Below are 26,014 nucleotides of genomic sequence, written 5' to 3' on the forward strand. Positions count from 1 at the left end.
TTGATGACTTTTTCTTGAACCTTGTATCGTTTTATATGTTATTCTACTCCAAGAATCTTGGAAAAATATTCTGATTTAGAAATTACCAACATTTGTTATTCTCCTATTTGCAAATTTATCAAAAAGTGCTATATCTAAGAGCTTGTATAAATTTAAATAAATATTAATAAAATTAAACTTACAAAATATATATAATATTAATTTTATATATAATGCATATTTTAAGTTTTGGTTAAATACATTTTTTACTCGTACACTTTTTTTTTCTACTTAACAAATCTTTTGATCTATTTGGGTGTCATTTAAGCACATGTTTAAATATAATTTTTTTTAGGGAGGATAAGAATTTTTTGAAACAAAATTATTTAAAAATAAATATATTTGATAAAATTTTCTAAGTGATGAAAAGGAAATTTAAAAATCTTATCACACATGAACTTTTAAAAGTAATCATTAAAGTTATTAGATTTATTTTTATTTCTATGTCCAATAATTATTATATAAGGTATGAAACATTAAATCTAATTACTAAACATAATATCATAACCTTTTCTGTAATTTTACTATAAAAGTGACGTACTCCAATATGTAATGCGATCTTAAAATCTTTTATTTTCTAATACATCTAAATATAATTATAAAACTAACTATGGAGTATTCATCTTCTCTTGTTCAAGTAAAAGAAAGTTGCATTTGGTGGAACAAATTGATGGAGTGCCTCTTGGGTTTTGCATCTTCTGTTTCAAGAGATTTAGTATGTGGAACATTAAATCAATTACGTTATCCTTGTTGCTTTAACAATTTCGTAAAAAAACTTGAAGAAGAAGAGGGCGATTTGATTGTAACGAAAGACAGTGTCCAAAAATTTGTTACAAATGCAAAGAAACAAACAAGAAAGACCAGTGAAGTTGTTGACAAGTGGCTGCAAGATGCTATCAATGATGCAGACAATGTGAATCAGTTGTTGAAAGAGGCAAAAGCCAAAAAAATCTGTTGCTTTGGGCATTGTCCAAATTTGATTTGGCGATACCGTGTAGGAAAAAAGTTAGCAAATAAAACAGTGGACCTTGAAAAGTTCATCGAAAAGGGTAGACATTATGTGCCATTTGACCGCATTGCTACACTTCCTTCAGGCACCCTTGATATTCTCTTAGAAAAATCCATGAATTTTGAGAGTAGACAATCTGCATATGAGCAACTACTGGAAGCAGTGAAAAATAATGATGTTTCCATGATTGGATTGTATGGGATGGGGGGTTGTGGTAAAACCACATTAGCAATGGAGGTTAAGAAGTTAGTAGAAGCAGAACATTGTTTTGAAAAAGTTCTTTTTGTGCCTATTTCTAGTACAGTGGAAGTTCAAAGGATTCAAGAAAAAATTGCAAGTTCATTGCAGTATACATTTCCAGAAACTGAAGTAATGGAGAGGGCCCAACGATTGTGCTTGAGATTAAACCAGGAGAAAAACATTCTTGTAATTCTAGATGATGTGTGGGAGAAACTTGACTATGGTGGCATTGGAATTCCCTCCTCTGAACACCATAAAGGTTGCAAGATTCTCATTACCACTAGATCAGAAGAAGTTTGTACTTCAATGGATTGTCAAAGAATGATTTACCTGCCAATTTTAACGGATGAAGAAGCGTGGACTCTTTTTCAAAATAAAGCCCTTATATCTGAAGACACCCTTGATACCTTAAAGCATATGGGTAAATTAATTTCCAATGAGTGTAAAGGATTGCCTGTTGCCGTTGCAGCTGTTGCCAGTAGTTTGAAGGGAAAAGCTGAGACGATATGGAGTGTTACATTGAATAAATTGAGAAGTTCTAAGCCAGTAAATATTGAAAGAGGTTTGATTGATCCCTACAAGTGCTTGCAGCTGAGCTATGATAATTTGGATACTAAAGAAGCTAAATCACTTTTCCTATTGTGTTCTGTGTTCCCTGAAGATTATGAAATTCCAATTGAATCTTTAACAAGATATGCTATAGGATTAGGTGTAGTTGGAGAAGCACACTCTTATGAGGAGGCAAGGAGTGAAGTGGTTGCAACCAAAATTAAGCTCGTTAGTTCTTGTTTATTGTTGGATGAAAAGAATGAATGTGTAAAAATGCATGACTTAGTTCGCGATGTGGCCCACCTGATAGCAAAGAATGAGAATAAGATCATCAAGTGCGAAGTGGAAAAAGATGTGACTATTGAACAAAATTCAATAAGATGTCTATGGTGTGTAAAATTTCCAAATGATTTGGATTGTTCAAATCTTGAGTTTTTATTCTTAAAGACAAAATTGGAAGAATTTGATGGAATCTTCAAAAGAATGGAAATTCTCAAAGTTTTAATTCTAGCCAATGATAATGTTGGAATAACACCATTGTCCACAATGTCTTTAAAAACATTAACGAATCTTCGTTATCTAGTTATTTCTGGCTATGAATTGAGCGACTTCTCATTTGTAAACAATATGAAAAAACTTCAAAGTCTTTCGATGAATGATTGTTCATTGCCTTCATTTCCTGAATTACAAACCAATGTTGCAATTACACAAATAACAACCTTAAAATTGTTACAGTTCTACAGATGTAAAATGAAAGGGAAGAATTTTGAAGTGATAAAAAGAACCCCACGACTAGAAGAGTTGTACATTGTTGAAGAAAAATGGAAAGCTAACAGTGAAGACAATATTGAATTCTTTAACACGTTTAGTGTCCCCCAAACATTGCAAAGGTATGCAATTGTATTGGGATACAATGACTTTTATTATAATTATAATTATCTTCACCCTCCTTCCAGAACTCTATTACTTAACCATTTTGACATATCAAATGAGGTAATTAAGGGTTTGGCAAAAAAAGCAACAGATCTAGTTGTAGCAAATATTCAGGGAGGCGCAAAAAATATCATCCCTGATATATTTCAAATTGAAGGAGGAGGTTTGGATGAACTGAATAAGTTTGAGATACAGGATTCTGAAGAGATAGAGTGCTTGATTGAAACTAGTAACCATTTGAGTGAGGTGGTAACTTTCTTCTCAAAGTTGCATACGCTCAGAATGAATAACATGAAAAGTCTAAGAGCTTTATGGCATTGTTTTCAACCTGCCAATGGGCCTTTTGAGAACTTAGAGGAGTTGTATTTAAGTGATTGTCCACGGTTGACATCTCTCTTCACGTATGTCGTTGCTCGATGTTTGGTACAATTGAAAATATTAAAAATATCAGAATGTGATGGACTGAAACATATATTAGCAGATGATGAGAAAAGAGAGAAAAATCAATGTGAATTCACCATTGGGCATCCTGTACAAATCTTCCAAAATCTTCAGGAAGTAGAGGTAAATAGATGTAGAGAATTAAAAGATATATTCTCGACCAGTGTTTTAAAAGGCTTAGCTCAATTGAAAGTGCTCAATATACAAGAATGCAACATGTTAGATCAAATATTTGGGGATATTGATCCATTAACATACCAGGATAAAAAAGAAGAACTTGCTGAAATCGTTGAGGAAGGTAAGCATCCACATTTGTATAGCACTTCAACTCCATCAACAACAATTTTGAACCATAGCCCAGGTACATATTAAGAAGTCTACATGTTATTGCTTAGTTGAAGTTATTTACAAGTTAGATGAAAACTGCTAATCTGTTATTTTTCATTCACGTGGTTCAAACTCAAGACATTACTAATCTAGTTTTACTTAAACCTACTACTTCTTAATGCACTATGAGCAAAATTTGTCTCCAATCAAAATTAAAGACAATTATATTTGCATTTTAAACTTTTTAGATAATTTCGAATTATTTTAAAAAAATTTGTTTTGTATGATTCTTTTCATCATTATTAACGAATCGTTTGATGCTTAGGATTGCAGTTCCGTCCCTAGAAACCAATGTCTTCAAAATTAGAATGTAACTTGCACACATAACATATATATAACGAACTCTAATATGTTGAGCGATATTTTTCTTATTTATAATTGCTTTTCAGGAACTTTATCAAGCCTTGCAAGCCTTACGATAATCGATTGTCCGAAGTTAGGCTCAATTTTTACAGCATCTATAGCTAAGACCTTGACTTTTTTGGAAGTGTTGATCATAAAAAGGTGCAATAGTTTGAAACATATAGTAACTCATGAAAGGGTCAATCAACAGAAGGAAAACATTGTCCAGGATGACCATGACTTTCAGAGTGATATTTCAATCTTCCAAAGTTTGAAAACGCTAAATATCAGTGAATGTGACTTATTGCAATGTATGTTCCCTATCTCTTTTGTTGGAGGCATGGAAATAGGAAATAAAGAGGCTTCTAATTTGAAAGATCTTTCAAGTCAACAACAAAATAATAATCAAATTGAGCTTCCTGCTTTAGAAATACTCGTACTTGTTCGTATCATGGATAACTCTCTTCTAGGCAATTATCATGTAAGATGTCCATCTTTAGGAAAACTATCATTGACTACTGGAAGATGTGTTGAGTTTTTCACTATAAATTGTTCAGCAGATTCTTCAAAAGCTAGACAAGAGGATTATATTGCAATCAAGGTATGATTATCATCACTTACTTTGTCTCTCTCTTCGTGTATTTAGAAAAATTACTCAAAACATTTGAATTGCACGATCATTTTGTGCTAAAAATAAAAGTTGGTCTTACAAGCACTATACCGAAGGTGCAACATGAATTTTTTAATATCTAAGTATTGGCATAGATTATTTGGAATAGATTACTTTTGTGAAATTATTCTCTTTTCAACTTTTTCTTGTTGTGCTAAACAAAAATAATTTATTTTCATAAACAATTATTTGTTAGAAATGAAATACATTAATAATTAAAGTTAAGACACTAATTAGTTTGGTTTAACAAGTAACTTGGTGTATGTATTGCAGATATCGAACTCAGATTCTATTTTCCCAGTTGAAAGTGTTCAATATATTTCAAAACCACCACATGGTTTGACCTTGATTATTATGCATAACATAAGAGAGATTAACATGAATGGCTTTGATAAGGTAAAGTACATTTTTAAATTGTCCATTGCTTCATTACTGATGTTGGAAATCTTGAGAATCGAGCAATGTCACGGACTTGAGCACATTATAGACACTGAGGATGAATATGGCAAAGAGAATTTGAATGCAATCTTCCCAAACTTAAGAGACCTCTCAGTGCGTGATTGTGGCCAATTGACATATATGTTTGGCCAATATTTCGCAGCTAATAAGGATTGTGAGGAGATGCATATTCATTTCTCAGCATTGGAAATACTCTCTCTTGATAATCTACCAAATTTTGTTAGCATTTGTGCTACCAACAATCTCACCGTGACGTGGCCATCTTTGAAGGAGTTTACTTGTTATAAATGTGCCTATCCGTTTTATAATTCTATTAATTGCTTGACGGCTCCTGCAGATTCAAGAGAACCTATCAACGCAAGTAAGAAGGTAGTCTTGTCTTTTTTTTATGATTATTAGTTATTTGTTCCTTTTTTGTTTTCTTTTTGGAGTTTTTTCATTTCCTATGAATGTCCTGTAGGATCCAAAAGGGGTTCAGAACCCTCTTCTCACTTTGCAAAATATATCTGTAACCAATTCTGAAGTAGAAGGTATTTTTTGTCTTAATGGAGATGGAATGATTGGGCAACAAGTGAGCTTAAGGTTAGAGCGTTTGAAATTGGAAAATATACCTCAAATGACTTATATTTGGGTGGCTTCCAAGATTTCAGTTAATCTCCAACATCTTACTACATTAAAAATAATAGGATGTGCAAAATTGAAAGTAATATTTCCTCCCTCTGTTTTAAGAAGCTTACCAGAGTTGAAAGAGCTAATAATAAAAGAATGCATGAAATTGAAGAAGATTGTTGGATGTGAACAAGGAGCTCCAAACAATTCTCTTATCTTCTCAAATCTTCAAAAATTAGAAATTATTGGATGTGCAAAATTGGAAGTAATCTTTTCAAAGTATGATTTAAGATGCCTACCAATGTTGAGTATTGTGAAGATAAGAAAATGCAAAGAATTAAGAGTAATCATTGAAGAGGATGTGGAGGATAACAAATTGTCTAGTCTTCTTTCTCCTCAGGCATTCTTCCCAAAACAAGAAGCATTGTATGTTGGACATTGCCACAAACTCAAAAGATTTATCTCTGGATCTGCATCTAATGACTTTCCTAATCTTTATCTTTTAATCATAAGTGGAGCCTCTAAACTAGAAGAGTTTGTTAGACGTGGACAAGGAAAAGGTGATGATGAGATAGGAAAAACAAAAATTGAACTTCCAAGACTCAAAGTTTTAATATTTACGCATCTTTCAAATCTCAACCAAGAGTTTGAATTGTCCCATTTAAAGAATTGTGTTGTCTACGAATGTCCAAAACTATCTTTGACTCCAACAACTACTCTGGAGAAACTCAAGAAAACTTTTCCTTATCATGGTAAATACTATATTTCCTTACAAATTAACTATTTCATTCAGATAAGACTGTTTCAAATTTCCAACCGAGTATTTACTAAATTTTTTAAAATAAACACAGTAAATTATTATTTGCTGATTTTTTTTTTAATTTTAAGCTCTAGTAATTGTAGTTAGGAAGAACTGTTAAAGAAAACGATCGATCCTTTATTTTGATGGGTGATAAAAAAAATTCCTATGATGAAACTTTTTAAATCATTTGTTATATTTAGTTGTAATAATATAATTATTCATCATGAAAAGCTGAGGTTGCGTTTCTTTTTTATGTATTTTTCGTTACAGATTTCAAAAGGACTGGACTTTGGTTATGGGAGATAAATCACTTGATGAGAAGTTTAGATGAAGATTTTAGTATTAGTTGTAGCAGTGAGTTCACTTCAACACAGGTCAGAACCAACCAATCTATGAATCTAAATACAATTAAAAAAAAGTTTAATAACCTTTTTCTCTCATTATTAGGATTTTTTTAATTTAAACTTACGTGATAGAAAAATAAGATTTGAGATTTTAAATAAGTACCTGAATCATAAAAGTAAAAAATTATTTTTTTATCTTAAAAATATTTTTTTTTAGAAATAAAATAAAATATACTACAAGAAAATCATTAACAAAATATTAATTTTAAAATAAAAAATAATTAATTATTATATTGACTAAATTAGATATTATTTTAGAAATTAAAAAAATTATTGATATTTAAAGTAATTTTTTTATTGTTAATCAAATTTATAAACTAGTTTATAATTTGATATTTAAAAACTAGTTTATAAATTTTATTAATATTAATAAAAATTATTTTTAATACTAATAATATTTTTAATATAGTTATAGTAATTAATTATTTTTTGTCTTTAAAACTAGTATTTATTAATTTACCTGTAGTGTGAATAAGAGTGTGAATTTTGTAAGATATTAGTATTAAAATAAAAATTGAGAAAAGTTTTAAAAAGATATGTAACACATTGAAATTTAAAGAATTAAATTAAAATTTCTTAAAATAATGCTCTATGTTTTGAGAGACAATCATTATTTCTCACTAAGAAAATTATTAAATAAAAATTAATTTTAGAGACAAAAATAATTAATTACTATATTAATTAAATTATATATTATTTTAGAGACTAAAAAAATTATTAGTATCTAAAATTGATTATATTATTATTAAATTTATAAATTAGTTTTTATATTGATATCTAATTAGTTACCAATATTTTAGCTAATTATATACCAATATAAAAACTAATTTACAAATTTTATTAATAATATAAAAAACTTTAAATACTACTAATTTTTAGTTTTTAAGATAATATCAAATCTAGTTAATATAGTTACCAATTAATTTTTGTTTTTAAAATTGATTTTTATTTTAATTTTTTTTAAGTGTTCGGTTTACATTATGCAGATACCAAATTTCACATCTTCTGGACTTATGCAGATTGCAGAATATTGAGTGGTGTCGAAGAAGGAACTGCATTAGATAATATCATCATATGTCAACTAATTAGGAATGAACTTGAAATTAAAAACTAAATATGAAGAAGAAATAAGTATAGTCACAATGAGAGTTACCTTACAAAACTTAGCTTGAGCATTGTAAAGTGTATTCTCTGCATAAAATACCTTAGCATATAGGTGTAATAATTACTAAACCTAAAATGAATTTGGTGATATTAAGACAAACATGCACTTGAAGAAGTAATAGTAACAAAACCATTAAAAATTATCAAACTACTCTCATACCACCACATGATGTACATTAAAAATAGTGGTCCTTTCAAACTTTATAAACTCTCACTCAATAGTATTTTATCAATTTGTGATAGGAGATTGGAAACATTGGAAATGAGAGCATTGAAGAGGAGCCTTCAGTAGAGGGTGAGACAAAACCTTTGTTAACTATTGGTGAAGACATTAATGGAGGTCGTGAGGGGCCTTCAACAGAGGGTGATAAGACAAAACCTTTGTCAACTGGTGTTGAAGACATTAGCATTGGAGGTGGTGTGGCAACTCACATTGAGTTTGGTGACGTGGACATACATGCACAAGATTCCAAGGTTGTTGAACAAGATGATAAGATGAATGATCAAGGGAATGCAAGAATCATGTCAAGCCAAGAAATCAAAGTAGAAGAAGGTTTGAACCTATTGGAAAAACAAGAGGAGATACATATTGTTTCTAACAACAATATTGACATCTCTCCAGGTTTTTTATTTCTTATTTTCTTGTTTCAATCCTATATTTTCATATCACTCTTTCAAACTTTTTATAGCTTCTGCAGATATCCGTACAAGATTGGGAACATATAAACATTTTGTTGATCTGGATGATGCACAAATTGCTCTTCTGGTGGAGGCAATTACAACATATCCTCATCTTTGGAATGTTAGCGAGAAGTTTAGTGAGCGCTTTCAAGCTTGGAGGTTGAAAATGTTGGCAGATATGTTGTTGTTCGTTCAGAAAGAAAGTGTTGACGATGTTATTCCTCAAAGAGAAAAAGAGTTCCATAAACTATGCGAAGAAGCTCTTGAGATTGGATTTGAGAGTTCATGGGTAGATGAAATGCGTCAACATGTTTTGACGAGGGATCCTAAGTTGAGAAAGGAGATTGCGGAGAGACAAATGAATGAGAATCCTAAGAGGTATGATCATTTAACTTCTTGACTATGTAATGTAAAAAATGAATGAAATTAAAAGTCTTAAATGACTTTGTTAATGCCCAGAGAAAATCTATCACTTTTTGTGAATTTGAAGTTGTATCTCTATGTTGGTTGTGTGAATTTTCTCTGTCAGAGTATGCAGAGTATTGAGCGAGAAGTTGTAGAGGAAACCATAAAAAAGAACACCAGTATGACAGCTTCTTCAATTCATTCCGAATACACTAGCTCACAGTTGGACCAAATATTTACTTTCCAAACTAAATCACATCCACATGGAAGTTTATTTTGCAAATCACAATTCCAACATATTTGATCATCATAAAAATGATGTTACCATTTTGATTTATCATTTGCCATAGGAGTGGAATTAAAAAACAAAAAGTACTAAATTTCAAGTTGGAATTTAAATTTAATGAATTTGTTACTATCACTCTCACAAATATGCTTTGATAAAAAATGGTTTAAGGAACTCAATGCTTTGCAACTGTTGTGGCTTGATGCTAACGTCTTTTCTGTTATATTTTCTTCTTATTCCTCCAAGAGTGAAATTTGGAGCAGCCAAACTGAGACACGCACTGCTAAAGAAAGTGAAGGCCAACCTAAAATTATTCAAGACTTTGGGGCCAATGATATCATGAGTTTATTTGCACCAGTTGTTGTGGGGAAAGAAGGTGAAGACAACCTAGTTGGAAAGACCCTTGTTGAGTTGGAAAAGTATCTAAAGATGTCTCTGAAGGACATAGTTAGCTCGAAGACTAATATCATTAGTCTTTTGTCTGCTCTTAATTTCCTGTCCAACCTTCCTTTTAAAGATGTAACTCTGTCAGATGGACTCAAAGATATTATTGGCATTATGCAACAAGAGTTCCCAAGCATTGTATGCACCTTTAAGCAAGGCTTTGCTACCACTGAAAAGTTGGCAGAACATGAAGCTCGTGGGAATGAGGTGGCCATTACTTTTGGTTCCAAAATTTCCGAGGCAAAGAATTTCTATGATGAAGCTCAACTGAAGGAAGTAGTTTTGAAGGAACAAATCATTAGGTTGAAGGAAGAAATAAAAGTTTGTGAGGATGCCTTATCATATCTGGAGGAGGAAAAAAATAAATGCCTTGTGGAAACTATTGGGTACAAAATGGAGCTTGAAAATGTGAGGAAAGACGGGTCTCAAATGGTTGAAGATCAAAGAAAAGTTCAACAAAAATTGTTTGAGGTGACTTATAAATGGTCAGTTCTGTGTAGTCAATATGAGTACAATCGCATGACTGCTAGAAATCCCTCATGAAAATTTTCATTGTTCATTGCTATAAAGGACCAAAGTGTTTATCACTCAAAAGGAAGACTTGCAACTACATAATATTGTTCTGTCTTTTTTATTTTCTGTAGTGTATGCTTCAATTTTTTCACGCCATCAAATAGTTTCAATTGACCATCAAATAGTTTCAATTGACTTTCTAAAAGTTGATTGTTCTATTTTGTTGTATGTTTGCTATCTTATTTATTGTTCTGTAAGACGTTGCTCTTGTTGAGACAAAACAATACAAGTGTTATATGAAAAAAAAAAAAACTTTTATGTGACTTATAATGTTCAAATGCATCTCCAGTTTCTTCAAAATTACAGAAACCATTTTTTTTATGATCCCTTCCTTCATTGAGTACCCATTGTCATTTTGTAATACCTTGGTATAAAAGTTAAATATTCAGAAGTGTGCTTTCATTCTTAAAGTGAATAACAAGAAAGGTAATTCGCAACTGTGCTTTCATTCCTAAACTGAATAAGAAGAAAGGTATTGGTGCACGAATCTTCACAACTCTGCTTTTCATTCTCAAATTGAATAACAAGAAATGTGTTGCTGCGCCATTCTTCACAAATGTCCTTTCATTCTTAACTCTTATGCTCTCTCCTCGATTCAATCGATGGAGTGCATTCATCTCTGCGGAGGTATGAATCACTGTGTGTGAAGTTAACTTCTGCTTTGATTTCAATTTCTAATCGATTCCTTTTCGATTGAAGGTGCAGATCATGTGTTTGTGTTTATGTTTGTTATGTTTGTGCAGTAACATAATGCTTCAGTGTTTCTTGCATTGAAGTCATGGATCAGCACTTGTTTCTTTCTCTGAGATATTTGTTGCAGTAAGTGTGAGGATTGTTTCTAATACTCTCTCTTCGATTCAATCAATGGAGTGCATTCTTCTGTGTGGAGGTATGAATCGGTCTGAAATTCTAATCGATTCCTTTTCAATTGAAGCTGTAGATCATGTGTTTGTGTTTATGTTTGTGCAGTAACTTAACGTTTCAGCGTGTCTTGTATTGAAGTCATGGATCATCACTTCTTTTTCTCATCTCTCTCTGCATCTTAGTTAAAGCAGGTAACGTAAAAACCTTACCTATCTTTTCTCTTTTTTTCCACTTCCAAATTAGTTAGATTTGAACGATGAACAAGTACGTATCTCTTCCCTTTTTTATTTAATAAAAATGCAGAAGCCAGAAACATTCATGATCCATATTTCATTTTCCATTATCAATTATTAAAAATCACATCCAATTATGATGTTGTGAATAATGAACGGGTTCGTAAAATACAATCATACTCCTTAATATTCTCACAAATTACACTTAAATTAACTCTAGTCTATATAAAGTACCAAGAACTCAACTCAATGTAGATGGTAGGACCGTCTATATAAACTTAATACTACATATATGTATTATAATATATGATCTTTTGTGTTTTTCATTAGGGGATTATGATTTTAGAGTTAATATAATATTGTAAAAAGAACTATCCACTGTACTAAAAATCTAACACAGAATATGTATAAAACATAAAATATTTTAAAATACAACTAAAATACATACAAATTCGTACATATATATATATATAAATATTTACAAAAGAAAAGATAAAATAAAGTTTTTATTGTTATGATGTTGCTCCTGAGTATGTCTTTATATATGCTTTTGTACTTAATACAATCACTGTTAGTTCAACATAAAAAAGTATAAAAGAAGACATTTTAATCAATATATCACAACCATTCAATCTCATTCAAATATCAAAGTACAACAAGACAACACATGGATCTATACAATCAAGGGTATTTAACAAGTAGAATATCGACTAACACCTTCCGTACGACTCATATTAACTTAAATACCACTCAAGTTGTGCATCCACATATGTCACAGTGTGCAACAACTTTCCCATCAGATTCTCAACCCTTGATATCTTAGTCTATGTGTCTTAGATCATCAGTGAAGTAAGGGGATCTCTATTATAACATGAGTGAAAATAGGGTTAAATGCAAGATTGATATGCAGTGCTATTTTTGCTTGAGTGAGGATTGGCTTGCTTGAGCAAAAATATCATAAAATCAACCTCATGTCCCAGAAACATATTTTCAAAGTTTTATCCAAAACCAGTTTAACAAGTACAACTCTCAAACACATAAATGACCAGTACAATCCAAAATTTACTTGAACATCATCTTTCACTCATTTCAATTCAACATTCCAAAAGTTTTTAAACAAAACATAATCCCCAGATCGGGATCAATGGTTATCAACTTTTAATAATTCCACCGAATTAGGGTCAATGCTGATAAAATTTTTAATAATCCCATCGTGTTGGGGTTGAGTTTGATTAACTTCTTAATAATTTGGCTGAGCCGAGGTTGATGTTGATCAACGAGTTATTTGAAACATAACATTTTGTATTTGAATTATCAAAATCAAATGTACTAGTGACATCACATTCTTTTTTCCAAAACAATTTCATGTATATTTGACATGGAAGAATCAAACTCTTCTAAACCATACAACTTATTACGAAGTGAACTTTAAGCTTAACTCAATCCCATAAAACCGGCTCAATGGAGTGAAGTTTGCACTCACTTATATATTATGATGATAATATTAATAGTAATAATAATATTATTATTAATATGAATAACGATATTAATAATAAAAATTATTATTATTATGATTATTAATAGTATTATCATTATTATTATTAAAAATGACAATAATAATAATAGTAGCATTAGTAAAATAATAATAAAATTATTAATAATATTAATGCGTATAATCATTACATATGAAAAAATTTCATATATAAATATTCTTAATAATTACCAAGAAAACTTTTCGTTAATCATTACATATGAAAAAAATTATGTATGTAAATGCTCATATTTATCACATACGGAAAATTTCTTGTACGTAAATACTCCAATCACTAATACGGAAAAAAATTGTATGTGGATATTATTATTTTTATTATTAATATTATTATTATTATCACTATTATTATTATTATTATTATATTATTATTATTATTATTATTATTAATATTAAGAATATGATAAGGTATAGTAGTTATTCAATATATGTTAAACATGGTAGGTTCATGTTTCTCCATCAATATATTGTTAATAATATTAATAAAAATAATAATATTACTATTCTAATTCAAAATTTAAATAATTTTAAACTAAACTAAATAATTGTACACTTATATTAATGGAATTTTTTACACAGTATAATATTATAAACTCCATTTTAATTGCTTAAATGGCGAAAATGAGGATGATGAATTAATACATTTCATCGTAATGAATTAATATAATTCATCAACATAAGTAACAAGCGTTGAACACTTGAAAGTATGGTACTGTACAACGGCCTATAATAACCCTATATAACATAACAATTTTAGGAATTATTACCTAATTTTGTTCTTTTCTTATTTGCAAATTTTATCTCAAAGTGCTATAATCTAAAAGAGCTTATATAAATTTAAATAAATATTAATAAAATTAAATTTACAAAAAAATATATAATATTAATTTTATATTTAATGCTTATTATAGTTCAAGCTTTGGTTAAGTACATTTTTTACTGGTTCACTTGGTTTTTTTTTTTCTAATTAACAAATCTTTTGATCTAAGGGTGTCATTTAACCACATGTTTGAATATAATTTTTTTTAGCAGGGTAATAATTTTTTAAAACATTATTTAAAAATAAATATGTTTGAGAAATTTATCGAAGTCATTACCAGAAAAGACATGAAATAGAAACCAATTTTAGAAAAAAAAATAATTAGATTCTATAGTAACTAAATTTGAGATCATTTTAGAAATTAAAAAAAATTGATTTCTAAATTAGTTTCTATTTTTCTTAAATGGTTTCTAAATTTGTATCTAATTAGCAACTAAGGTTTTAACTACCAATTATTTAGTTTATAAATTTGGTAGCAAAAACCTTCGTTGTTAATTAGTTACCAATTTAAAAACCATTTAACAATAATAGAAACTATTTAGAAACAAAAAAAAATTAGTATATAAAATGGTTTCTAATTTAGTCACTATAACAACTAATTATTTTTGTCACTAAAAATTAATTTCTATTTCATGATTTTCTTGTAGTAAGTGATGAAAAGGACATTTAAAAAATCTTATTACACATAAACTTTTAAAACTAATCATTCAAGTTATTAGATTTTTTTTATATTTTTATTGTGTATCCAATAATTGGCTATTTAAGATAAAAACATTAAATCTAATTCAAAAAATAACACATAACCTTTTTTTATGTAATTTCACAATAAAAATGATGTACTAGAAGATGTAAGAAATGATCTTAAATAAGTTTTTCTCTAATATATCTAAATATAATTATAAAAATTATATAGAGCGTGTTCATTTTCTATTTTTTCAGGTTAAAGAAAGTTGTATTTGGTGGAATAGATTGATGGAGTGTCTCTTGGGTTTTGCATCTTCTGTTTCAAGAGATTTAGTGTGTGCAGCATTAAATCAATTGCGTTATCCTTACTACTTTAACAATTTCATTAAAAAGCTTGAAGAAGAAGAGGGTGTTTTGATTGTAACAAGAGATAGTGTCCAAAAATTTATTGTAAATGCCGAGAGACAAATGAGAAAGACTAGTGAAGTGGTTGAAAAGTGGTTGCAAGATGCTATCAGTGACGTAGACAATGTGAATAAGTTGTTGAAAGAGGCAAAAACCAAAAAAATATGTTGCTTTGGTCACTGTCCAAATTGGATTTGGCGATATCGGGTAGGAAAAAAGTTAGCAAATAAAATTGTGTACCTTGAAAAGTTCATTGAAGAAGGTAGAAAATATGTGCCATTTGAGCGCATTGCTACACTTCCTTCAGGAACCCTTGATATTCTCTTAGAAAAATGCATGAACTTTGAAAGTAGACAATCTGCATATGAGCAACTACTGGAAGCAGTGAAAAATAAAGATGTTTCCATGATTGGATTGTACGGGATGGGGGGTTGTGGTAAAACCACATTAGCAATGGAAGTTAGGAAATCAGTAGAAGCGGAACATCTTTTTGACAAAGTTCTTTTTGTGCCTATTTCAAGTATAGTGGAAGTTCGAAGGATCCAAGAAAATATTGCAAGTTCACTGCAATATACATTTTCTCCAGAAACTAAAGTAATGGAGAGAGCCCAACAATTGTGCTTGAGATTAACTCAGGAGAAAAAAATTCTTGTGATTCTAGATGATGTGTGGGAGAAGCTTGACTTTGGTGCCATTGGGATTCCCTCCTCTGAACACCATAAAGGCTTCAAGATTCTCATTACCACTAGATCCGAAGATGTTTGTACTTCAATGGATTGTCAAAGAAAGATTTACTTGCCAATTTTAACAGATGAAGAAGCCTGGACTCTTTTCCAAAATAAAGCACTTATATCTAAAGGCACCCCTGATACCATAAAGCATATGGGAAGATTAATTTCTAATGAATGTAAAGGATTGCCAGTTGCCATTGCAGCTGTTGCTAGTAGTTTGAAGGGAAAAGTCGAGACGATATGGAGTGTTGCATTGAATAAATTGAGTAGTTCGAAGCCAATACATATTGAAGGAGGTTTGCCTGATCCCTACAAGTGCTTGCAGTTGAGCTATGATAATTTGGATACTGAAGAAGCTAAATCACTTTTTTTGTTGTGTTCTGTGTTCCCTGAAGATTTTGAAATTCCAGTTGAAATTTTAACAAGATGTGCAATAGGGTTAGGTGTAGTTGGAGAAGCACACTCATATGTGGAGGCAAAGAGTGAAGTGATTGCAACCAAAATTAAGCTTGTTAGTTCTTGTTTATTGTTGGATGAAAAGAATGGAGGTGTCAAAATGCATGACATAGTTCGCGATGTGGCCCACTTGATAGCAAAGGATGAGAAAATAATCATCAAGTGCGAAGAGAAAAAAGATGTGATTGTCGAACAAAATTCAGTAACATACCTATGGTGTGTGAAATTTCCAAATGATTTGGATTGTTCCAATCTTGAGTTTTTATGCTTAAAGACAAAACTAGAAGAATCGGATGGAATTTTCAAAGGAATGAGAATGCTCAAAGTTTTGATTCTATTCAATGATAAAGTTAAAATAAGACCATTTTCAACAATGTCTTTAAAAACATTAACAAATCTTCATTGTCTAGTTATTTCTAATTATGAATTGAGTGGCTTCTCATTTGTAAGCGATATGAAGAAACTTCAAAGTCTTTCGTTGAATTGTTGTTCATTGCCTTCATTTCTTGAATTACAAACCGATGTTGCAATTACACAAGTAACAACCTTAAAAATGTTAGGGTTGTACCTATGTGACATTAAAGGGAAGAAGTTTGAAGTGATCAAAAGAAGCCCACTACTAGAAGAGTTGTACATTATTGATATTAAAGGAGAATGGGATGCTAACAGTGAAGATAATATTGAATTCTTTAACACGTTTAGTGTCCCCCAAACACTACAAGGGTATGAAATTGTATTAGGATCCCATAATTTTGATGATTATATTTATTTTCAATCTCGTCCCAGAACTCTATTACTTAACCATTTTCACATATCAAATGAGGTAATTAAGGGTCTGGCAAAAAAAGCAACAGTTCTATTTGTAGCAAATATTCAGGAAGGCGCAAAAAATATCATGCCTGATATATTTCAAATTGAAGGAGGAGGTTTGGATGAGCTGATTAATTTTCATATACGTAATTCTAAAGAGATAGAGTGTTTGATTGAAACTAGTAACCATTTGAGTGAGGTGGTAACTCCCTTCTGTAAGTTGCATACATTGAGAATGCATAACATGGAAAATCTAAGAGCTTTATGGCATTGTTTTCAACCTGCCAATGGGCCTTTTGAGAACTTAGAGGAGCTGTATTTGAGTGATTGTCCACAGTTGACATCTCTCTTCACGTATGTCGTTGCTCGATGTTTGGTACAATTGAAAACATTAGAAATAACAAAATGTGATGGACTGAAGCATATATTAGCAGATGATGACAAAATGAAGAAAAGTCAAGGTGAATTCACCACTGGGCATCCTGTACAAATATTCCAGAATCTTCAGGAAGTAAAGGTAAATGGATGTAGAGAATTAAAAGATATATTCTCGACCAGTGTTGTAAGAGGCTTAGCTCAATTGAAAGTGCTCAAGATAAAAGAATGCAACATGTTAGATCAAATATTTGGGGATATTGATCCATTAGCGTCCCGGGATAAAAAAAAAGAACTTGTTGAAACCGTTGAGGAAGGTAAGCATCCACATTCGTATAACACTTCAATTTCATCAACAACAACTATGAATAATAGCCCAGGTACATTTTTCCTTTTGCATTTCTAAATATGTTTAAGAGTGTATTAGGAAATCTACATGTTATTGCTTAGTTAGTTACATCAAAACTGCTAATCTGTTATTTTTTATTCACAAGGTTCAAACTCAAGACATTACTAATCTAGTTTTACTTGAACCAACTACTTGTTAATACACTAGCAGCAAAATTTGTCTCCAGTCAAAATTAAAGACAATTATATTTTCATTTTAAACTTTTTAGACAATTTAGAATTATTTAAAGAAAATTATTTTGTATGATTCTTTTCATCACTATTAACCGATCGTTTGATGCTTAGGATTGTGGTTTAGTCCCTAGAAACCAATGTTGTTAAAATCAGAATGTAACTTGCACACGTAACATATATATAATGTCCTCTAATGTGTTGAACGATATTTTTCTTTTTTGTAATTTGTTGCCAGGAACTTTATCCAGCCTTGCAATCCTTAGCATAAAAGATTGTCCGAAGTTAGGCTCAATTTTTACAGCATCTATAGCTAAGACCTTGACTTCTCTGGAAAAATTGATCATAAAAAGGTGCAATAGTTTGAAGCATATAGTAACTCATGAAAGGGTCAATCAACAGAAGGAAAACATTGTCAAGGATGGCTATGAGTTTCAGAGTGATATTTCAACCTTCCAGAGATTGAAAAAGCTATACATCAGTGAATGTGACTTATTGCAACAAAATAATACTCAAATTGAGCTTCTTGCTTTAAAAGTACTCACACTTGATCGTATCATGGATAACACTATTCTAGACAATTATCATGTAAAATGTCCATCCTTGGGAGAACTATCATTGGCTATTGGGAGATGTGTTGAATTTTCCACAATAAATTGTTCAACGGATGCTTTGAAAGCTAGACAAGAGGATTATATTGCAATCAAGGTATGATTATCATAACTTACTTTTTCTCTTTCGTCTTGTATTTACAAAAATTACTCTAAACATTTGAATTGCACAATCATGTTTGTGCTAAAAATAAAAAATGGTCTTACAAGCACTATACCAAAGGTGCAACATGAATTTTTAATATCTAAGTATTAGGATAGATTATTTGTAGTATATTACTTTTGTGAAATTATTCTCTTTTCAACTTTCTCTTATTGTGTTAAACAAAAATAATTTATTTTCATAAACAAACAAGTGAATCTACACAATGAGTGGTATATCTTAAAATTTTAATTTTCACAAATAGTATGTTAGAAATGAAATACATTAATAATTAAAGTTAAGATACTAATTAGTTTGATTTAACAAGTAACTTGGTGTATATATTGCAGATATGGAACTCAGATTTTGTTCCCCCAATTGAAAGTGTTCAGTATCTTTCAAAACAACCACATGGTTTGACCTTGCTTATTATGCATAACATAAGAGAGATTGAACTGAAAGGCTTTGATAAGGTAAAGTACCTTTTTAAATGGTCCATTGCTTCATTATTGATGTTGGAAATCTTGACAATTGAGGAATGTCACGGACTTGAGCACATTATAGACACTGAGGATGAATATGGCAAAGAGAATTTGAATGCAATCTTCCCGAACTTAAGAGAGCTTAAGGTGAGTGATTGTGGCCAATTGAAATATATGCTTGGTCAATATCCCGTAACTAATCAGGATTGTGAGGAGATTCATATTCATTTCTCATCATTGGAAATGCTCTCTCTTTATAAACTACCAAATTTTGTTAGCATTTGTACTACCAACACTTTCAGTGTGACGTGGCCATCTTTGAAGAGGTTTAAGTGTTCTGAATGTTCCTATCCATTTTATAATTCTATTAATTGTCTGACGGCTCCTACCAATTCAAGAGAACCTATCAGCGTAAGTAAGAAGGTAGCTTGTCTTTATTTTTATGATTATTAGTTATTTGTTCCTTTTTATTTTGTTTTTAGATTTTTTTTTGCATTTCCTATGAATGTCTTGCAGGATCCAAAAGGGGTTCAGAACCATTTCCTCAGTTTGCAAACGCTATCCGTAAGGAATTGTGAAGTAGAAGGTATTTTTTTTCTTAATGGACATGAAATGATTGGGCAACAAGTGAGTTTAAGGTTAGAGGAATTGTGGTTGGAAAATCTACCTCAGATGACTTATATTTGGGTGGCTTCTAAGATTTCAGTTAATCTCCAACATCTTACTACATTAGAAATAATGGGATGTGCAAAATTGGAAGTAATTTTTCCTCCGTTTGTTTTAAGAAGCTTACAAAAGTTGAAAAGCCTATTCATAAAAGAATGCATGGAATTGAAGCAGATTATTGGATGTGAAATAGAAGCTTCAAATAATTATTTTACCTTCTCAAATCTTGAAAAATTAGAAATAATGGGATGTGAAAAATTGGAAGTAATCTTTCCTTTGTCTGTTTTAAGAAACTTACAAAAGTTGAAAAGCCTAATCATAAAAGAATGTATGGAATTGAAGCAGATTATTGGATGTGAAATAGAAGCTTCAAATAATTCTTTTACCTTCTCAAATCTTGAAATATTAGAAATAATGGGATGTGCAAAATTGGAAGTACTCTTTCCTCCGTCTGTTTTAAGAAGCTTACAAAAGTTGAAAATCATAATCATAAAAGAATGCATGGAATTGAAGCAGATTATTGGATGTGAAATAGAAGCTTCAAATAATTCTTTTATCTTCCCAAATCTTGAAATATTAGAAATATTGGGATGTGCAAAATTGGAAGTAATCTTTCCTCCCTCTGTTTTAAGAAGCTTACAAAAGTTGAAAGGCCTAATCATAAAAGAATGCACGGAATTGAAGCAGATTGTTGGATGTGAACAAGAATCTTCAAAGAATTCTTTTACCTTCTCAAATCTTCAAAGATTAGAGATAATTGGATGTGCAAAATTGGAAGTAATCTTTCCAAAGTATGTTTTGAGATGCCTACCAGAGTTGATTATTGTGAAGATAAGAAAATGTGAAGAATTAAGAGAAATCATTAAAGAGGATGTGGAGGATAAAAAATGGTCTAATCTTGTTTCTCCTCAGCCATGCTTCCCAAAACTAGAAGCATTGTATGTTGGACATTGCCACAAGCTGAAAAAATGTACCTTTGGATCTGCATCTATTGACCTTCCCAATCTTCATCTTTTGATCATAAGTGGAGCCTCTGAACTAGAAGAGTTTGTTGGATGTGGACAAGGAAAAGGTGACGAGTTGGGAAAGACAAAACTTGAGCTTCCAAGACTCAAACTTTTAATATTTACACATCTTTCAAGCCTTGGCCAAGAGACTGAATTGCCGAATTTAAAGAATTGTTTTATCTACAAATGTCCAAAACTCTCCTTGATTTCAACAACTACTCTTGGGGAGCTCAGAGAAAATTTTCCTTTTGAAGGTAAATACTATACAAAGTCTTCAAATATAAAATGTTGTTAGAAGATTTTATGAGTAAATGCTAGTGCTAACTCTCAAGTCAAAAAAGAGGTTTACGACTTTGAAATTAAATGTAATACAATTTTATTAGACTCAAATTATTTAAAGAAACTAACTTTTAGTTATTTTCACATTAATAACTTATGTTTGAATCAATTTATATGAGTTACACCTATTTAATTTAATCTATATATCTTATTTAGCATTAGTGTACTGTTACTGCTAAATGTTTTGAATCCGCTTGTTAAATCCAAACTCCACAATCCACAATTAAACCTGTTAATCCACAATTAAATCCCTCTATTTCACCTAAAGAAAATATATTTACAAATTAACTTTTTAAATTATTTTTTATTTTTAATTGTAGTGATGCATCATGGAAAGTTGAGGTTGTATTTCATTTTTGTTATGTGTTTCATTGTCACATGAATTCTCTAATATATATATATATATATATATATATATATATTATTTTATTTTTGTTACAGATTTCATAAACACTAATCTTTTTGACGTATATGACTTCATGCGATGTTTAGATGAAGATTATGATAGCAGTGAGTTCACTTCATCACAGGTCAGAACCAACCAATCAATGAATGTTTAATAACATTGTTGTCTTATTATTAGGAGAATTGTTTTCAATTTTAACTCACATGGTAGAAAAAAAATAAGACTTCAGATCATAAATAAGACCACGAGTCACAAAAATAAAAAGAATATATTTTTATCTTAAAATTATATATATTTCTACCAACAATTAAAAAAAATATATTCCTCAATGATGGAATTTTTTGAGGAAGATCCTGGTTCAGAGGTATTGGAAAGGGATTCAGAGCATAACTCACAGGTTTGCATACAATAAACTCTTCTAAATATTAGAGAAAGTGAATGACTTAACATACTTTAGCAGATTGCAGAATTTGAGTGGTGTCGAAGAAGGAACAACATTAGATAACTTCATTGAAATTAGTAAACTAAAATATGAAGAAGAAGGAAGTATAATCAAAAGGAAAGTTACCTTACCAATCTTAGCTTTATCATTGTAAACTCTATTCTTGAAACTCACAACATTTATTGAAAAAAGTGTACTTGTTTAGAATTTTAAAGCCCACCTCTTATTTGTTTGGCAACTTCTCTACTTAAAATAGCTTAGCACATAAGTGTAATAACTCCTAAACCTAGAAATGAATTTTGTGATACTAAGATCAACATGCACTTGAAGAAAACAAAACCACTACAACTCGCTTAAACTACTATCATACAACCACAACTACTATCATACAACCACATGATGTACATTAAAAATTGAGGTCCTTTCAAACTTAAGAGTCTCTAACTCAATAGTATTTTTTCAATTTGTGATACACAGGAGATTGGGAATGTAGGAAATAAAAGCATTGAAGAGGGGCCTGCAAAAGAGGGTGATAAGACAAAACCTTTGTCAAGTGGTGTTGAAGACATTAGTACTGGAGGTGGTGTTGCAACTCACATTGAGTCTGGTGGCATGGACATACTTGCACAAGTATCCAAGGTTGTTGAACAAGATGGTAAGATGAATGAAGGCATGACAGGATTGAATCTGTTAGATGAACAAGAGGAAATACATATTTCTAACAACAACATTCACATTTCTCCAGGTTTTTTATTTCTTATTTTCTCGTTTCCATCCTATATTTTCATATCACCCTCTCAAACTTTTTACAGCTTCTGCAGATATTCGTGCAAGATTGGGAGCATATAAACATTTTGTTGATATGGATGATGCACAAATTGCTCTTCTGGTGGAGGCAATAACAACATATCCTCATCTTTGGAATGCTAGCGAGAAGTTCAGTGAGCGCTTTCAAGCTTGGAGGTTGAAAATTTTGGCAGATATGTTATTGTTCCTACAAAAGGAAAGTGGCAATTGTGTTATTCCTCAAAAAGAAAAATATTTCCTTAAACTATGTGAAGAAGCTGTTGAGATTGGATTTGAGAGTTCATGGGTAGATGAAATGCGTCAACGTGTTATGGTCAGGGATCCTAAGCTAAGAGAGGAAATTGCACAGAGACAAATGGATGAGAATCCTAAGAGGTATGTTCATTTAACTTCTTTACAAAGTAATGTAAAGAACGAATGAAATTAAGAGTCTTAAATGACTTTGTTGATGCCCAGATAAAATGCATTAGTTTTTCGTGAATTGGAAGTTATATCTCTATGTTTTGGTTGTTTCTGTTTCTGTTTTTATATACATTGTGGTTGTATCTGCAATCCTTACAAGATTGATACCATCTATTTCTTAGTTTTTTGTTCTTTGGGATGCATAAAGAAAAAAATTTAAGTTTCTTACACAGGTCTAGTATTGTGGAGATGGTACAAGATTCCCAGACTATTGAACATGGTGATGGGCCTAATGAAAACTGCAAAAGAACTTCTTCAAGTGTGAAGACCCAGAATGTTAATAGTGACTTCGAAAAAGGTTCTAATTTGGTTGACAAAGAAGGTGAAATAGTTGTTGTTTCTAATGACCGCATTGTGACTGCGAGAAATGAAGAACCAGAGAAGGAATTTGTTGCAAAAGTTTCCACTTCAGAAATACCAAGAACAACAACATCATTAACAAACTCGCAACCAGTTGAAAGGCCAAGTCCAAGTTACTTGAATATACCTCTACGTGAAACACACTCAAATGTGAGTCTAAAAATATTTTTCGAGTATTGGATGAAATAATAGTATTGAGTCTACAATGATTTTACACTTATTCATTACTTTGTTTAGGCATTGGTGGACAAACAACGGATTAGTGAACCGTGTTGGATGAACCAACAAAAGCCACTAGGAGAAATTGTAAGTAGCCCCAAAGCTCCTCAGGTAAATGTCAAACAAAATAAAATCGAGGCATTTTATTGGCACACATGTTGTCATTTTCAAAATAAAACTGCATACACCAAAACTACATATTTTTTTGTTCTTGTGCAGAGTATTATTGAGCGAGTTGATGTTGGGGAAACCATAGCAAAGAACACCAATATGGCAACTTCGTTAATTAATTCTGAATCCATTGACTCACAGTTGGACCAAATATTTACTTTGCAAACTAAATCACATCCACATGTAAGTTTATTTTATGCAATTCATATTTCCAACATATTTGGTCAGCATAAAAATGATGTTGCCATTTCAATTTATCATTTTCCGCAAGATTGGAATTAAAAAACAAAAAGTACTGAATTCCAAGTTGAAATTTAAATTTAATGAATTTGTTACCATCACTCCTACAAATATGTTTTGCTTTGATAAAAAATGGTTTAAGGAACTCAATGACTTAGTTCTAACGACTTTTCTATTATATTTTCTTCTTATTCCTCCAAGAGTGAAATTAGGAGAAGTCAAACTGAGGCACGCACTACTAAAGAAAGTGAAGGTCATCCTAAAATTATTCAAGACTTTGGGGCCAATGGTATCATGAGTTTATTTGAACCAGTTGTTGGGGGGAAAGAGGGTGAAGACAACATAGTTGGAAAGATCCTTGTTGAGTTGGAAAAGTATCTAAAGATGTCTTTGAAGGACATAGTTAGCTCTGAGACTAACAACATTCGCCTTTTGTCAGTTCTTAATTTCTTGTCCAACCTTCCTTTCAAAGATGTAACTCTATCAGATGGACTCAAAGATGTTATAGGCATTATGCAGCAAGAGTTCCCAAGCATTATATGCTCCTTTAAGCAAGGCTTTGCTACCACTGAGAAGTTGGCAAAATTTGAAGCTCGTGAAAAGGAGGTGGCCATTTCTCTTGGTTCCAAGATTTCTGAGGCAAAGAATTTTTATGGTGAAGCTCAACTGAAGAAAGTAGTTTTAAAGGAACAAATCATTAGGTTGAAGGAAGAAATAAAAGTTTGTGAGGATGCCTTATCATCTCTGGAGGAGGAAAAACATAAATGCATTGCGGAAACTATTAGGTACAAAATGGAGCCTGAAAATGTGAGGAAAGATAATTCTCAAATGGTGGAAGATCAAAGAAAAGTTCAACAAAAATTGTTTGAGATGGCTTATAAATGGTCGCTTCTATGTAGTCAATATGAGTACAATCGAATGGTTGCCAGAAATTCCTCATGAGAGTTTTCATTGTTCACTATTATTAAGGATCAAACTCTTCATCACTCAAAAGGAAGACTTGCAACTACACTATATTGTTCATTCTTTTGTTTCTTGATGGTAGTGTATGCTTCAATATTTTCATAGTATCAAATACTTTCAATTTACTTTAATATTGATTGTTCTATTATATATTTGTTATCTTATTTATTATTGTGTAAGAAGTCTTGGTGAGACAAAGACAATGTTATGAAAAATAAAAAAACTATTTGTTCTTTTATGTAACATATAATGATCACATTTTTTCTTCAAAATTAAAGAAACCATTTTTTTGCCTTCCTTGTGGCCATTGTCATTTTGTAATACCTTATTTTTCTTTTTATGCATGCTTTACTATATATTTCTTTTGGTTCTAATTTCTCAATCAGTTTACTTCTGTCAATCTAAACCCTAAAAAGGAATCATCCATTTCCATTTCTATTTTTATTTATTCTTTTATGAAATTGAATACTAAATTCAATTTTCATCGAAAGCAATAGTTTACTTTTTAAAATAACGTTTTAAATAATATGTTTTAAGAAAATATAAAAATTTAAAAGGACATTTTCGGCTTCTGGTTTTTACATTAAATTTTAGGATGAATTTAAATCGGGTTGATGAAACTTTCATACTAAATAAAAGTAAAAATTATTTAAAAAATTACAATAATCTTCTTAACTTTAATTAGGCTGGTACAACTCGGTGGTTAAATAAATTTTAAATTGTTTAATAAATAAATAAATTATTGTTATGTCAG

The 26,014-nt window shown here is 30.7% G+C and overlaps 3 protein-coding genes across 5 annotated transcripts in view; all 3 read left to right on the forward strand.

Moving 5' to 3' along the window:
• LOC137806034 (uncharacterized) overlaps positions 1 to 9,336 on the forward strand; it is a 31,368-nt gene extending 22,032 nt beyond the window's left edge. Inside the window, exons 10-11 of one of the 3 annotated variants that reach the window (XM_068605917.1) lie at positions 8,292 to 8,670; positions 8,747 to 9,336. In XM_068605917.1, coding sequence (XP_068462018.1) covers positions 8,292 to 8,670; positions 8,747 to 9,129 — 762 coding nt within the window. In that variant the 3' untranslated portion in view covers positions 9,130 to 9,336. Of the gene's footprint in view, positions 1 to 8,291; positions 8,671 to 8,737 lie in introns of all 3 variants that reach the window. The other 2 variants (XM_068605918.1, XM_068605919.1) reach the window with 2 other exon arrangements.
• On the forward strand, positions 650 to 7,918 carry LOC137806010 (uncharacterized). The gene is made up of 6 exons (XM_068605883.1): positions 650 to 3,572; positions 3,988 to 4,541; positions 4,884 to 5,438; positions 5,530 to 6,430; positions 6,751 to 6,854; positions 7,871 to 7,918. The coding sequence occupies exons 1-6, from the start codon at positions 650 to 652 to the stop codon at positions 7,916 to 7,918; spliced, it is 5,085 nt and encodes a 1,694-aa protein (XP_068461984.1).
• Positions 9,337 to 9,407: 71 nt separating the features above from the next.
• LOC137806033 (uncharacterized) lies at positions 9,408 to 25,497 on the forward strand. Its single transcript, XM_068605915.1, has 14 exons — positions 9,408 to 11,064; positions 11,181 to 11,326; positions 11,407 to 11,492; positions 14,843 to 17,744; positions 18,182 to 18,651; positions 19,047 to 19,589; positions 19,695 to 21,105; positions 21,632 to 21,720; positions 22,516 to 22,783; positions 22,851 to 23,220; positions 23,481 to 23,817; positions 23,905 to 23,997; positions 24,106 to 24,240; positions 24,499 to 25,497. Exons 4-14 carry the CDS (start codon positions 14,876 to 14,878, stop codon positions 25,237 to 25,239), a joined length of 7,326 nt encoding a protein of 2,441 aa, XP_068462016.1. The 5' UTR covers positions 9,408 to 11,064; positions 11,181 to 11,326; positions 11,407 to 11,492; positions 14,843 to 14,875; the 3' UTR covers positions 25,240 to 25,497.
• Positions 25,498 to 26,014: the final 517 nt, after the last annotated feature.

Source organism: Phaseolus vulgaris, chromosome 3 (genome assembly GCF_000499845.2).
Source record: "Phaseolus vulgaris cultivar G19833 chromosome 3, P. vulgaris v2.0, whole genome shotgun sequence".
Taxonomy (NCBI): Eukaryota; Viridiplantae; Streptophyta; class Magnoliopsida; order Fabales; family Fabaceae; genus Phaseolus; species Phaseolus vulgaris.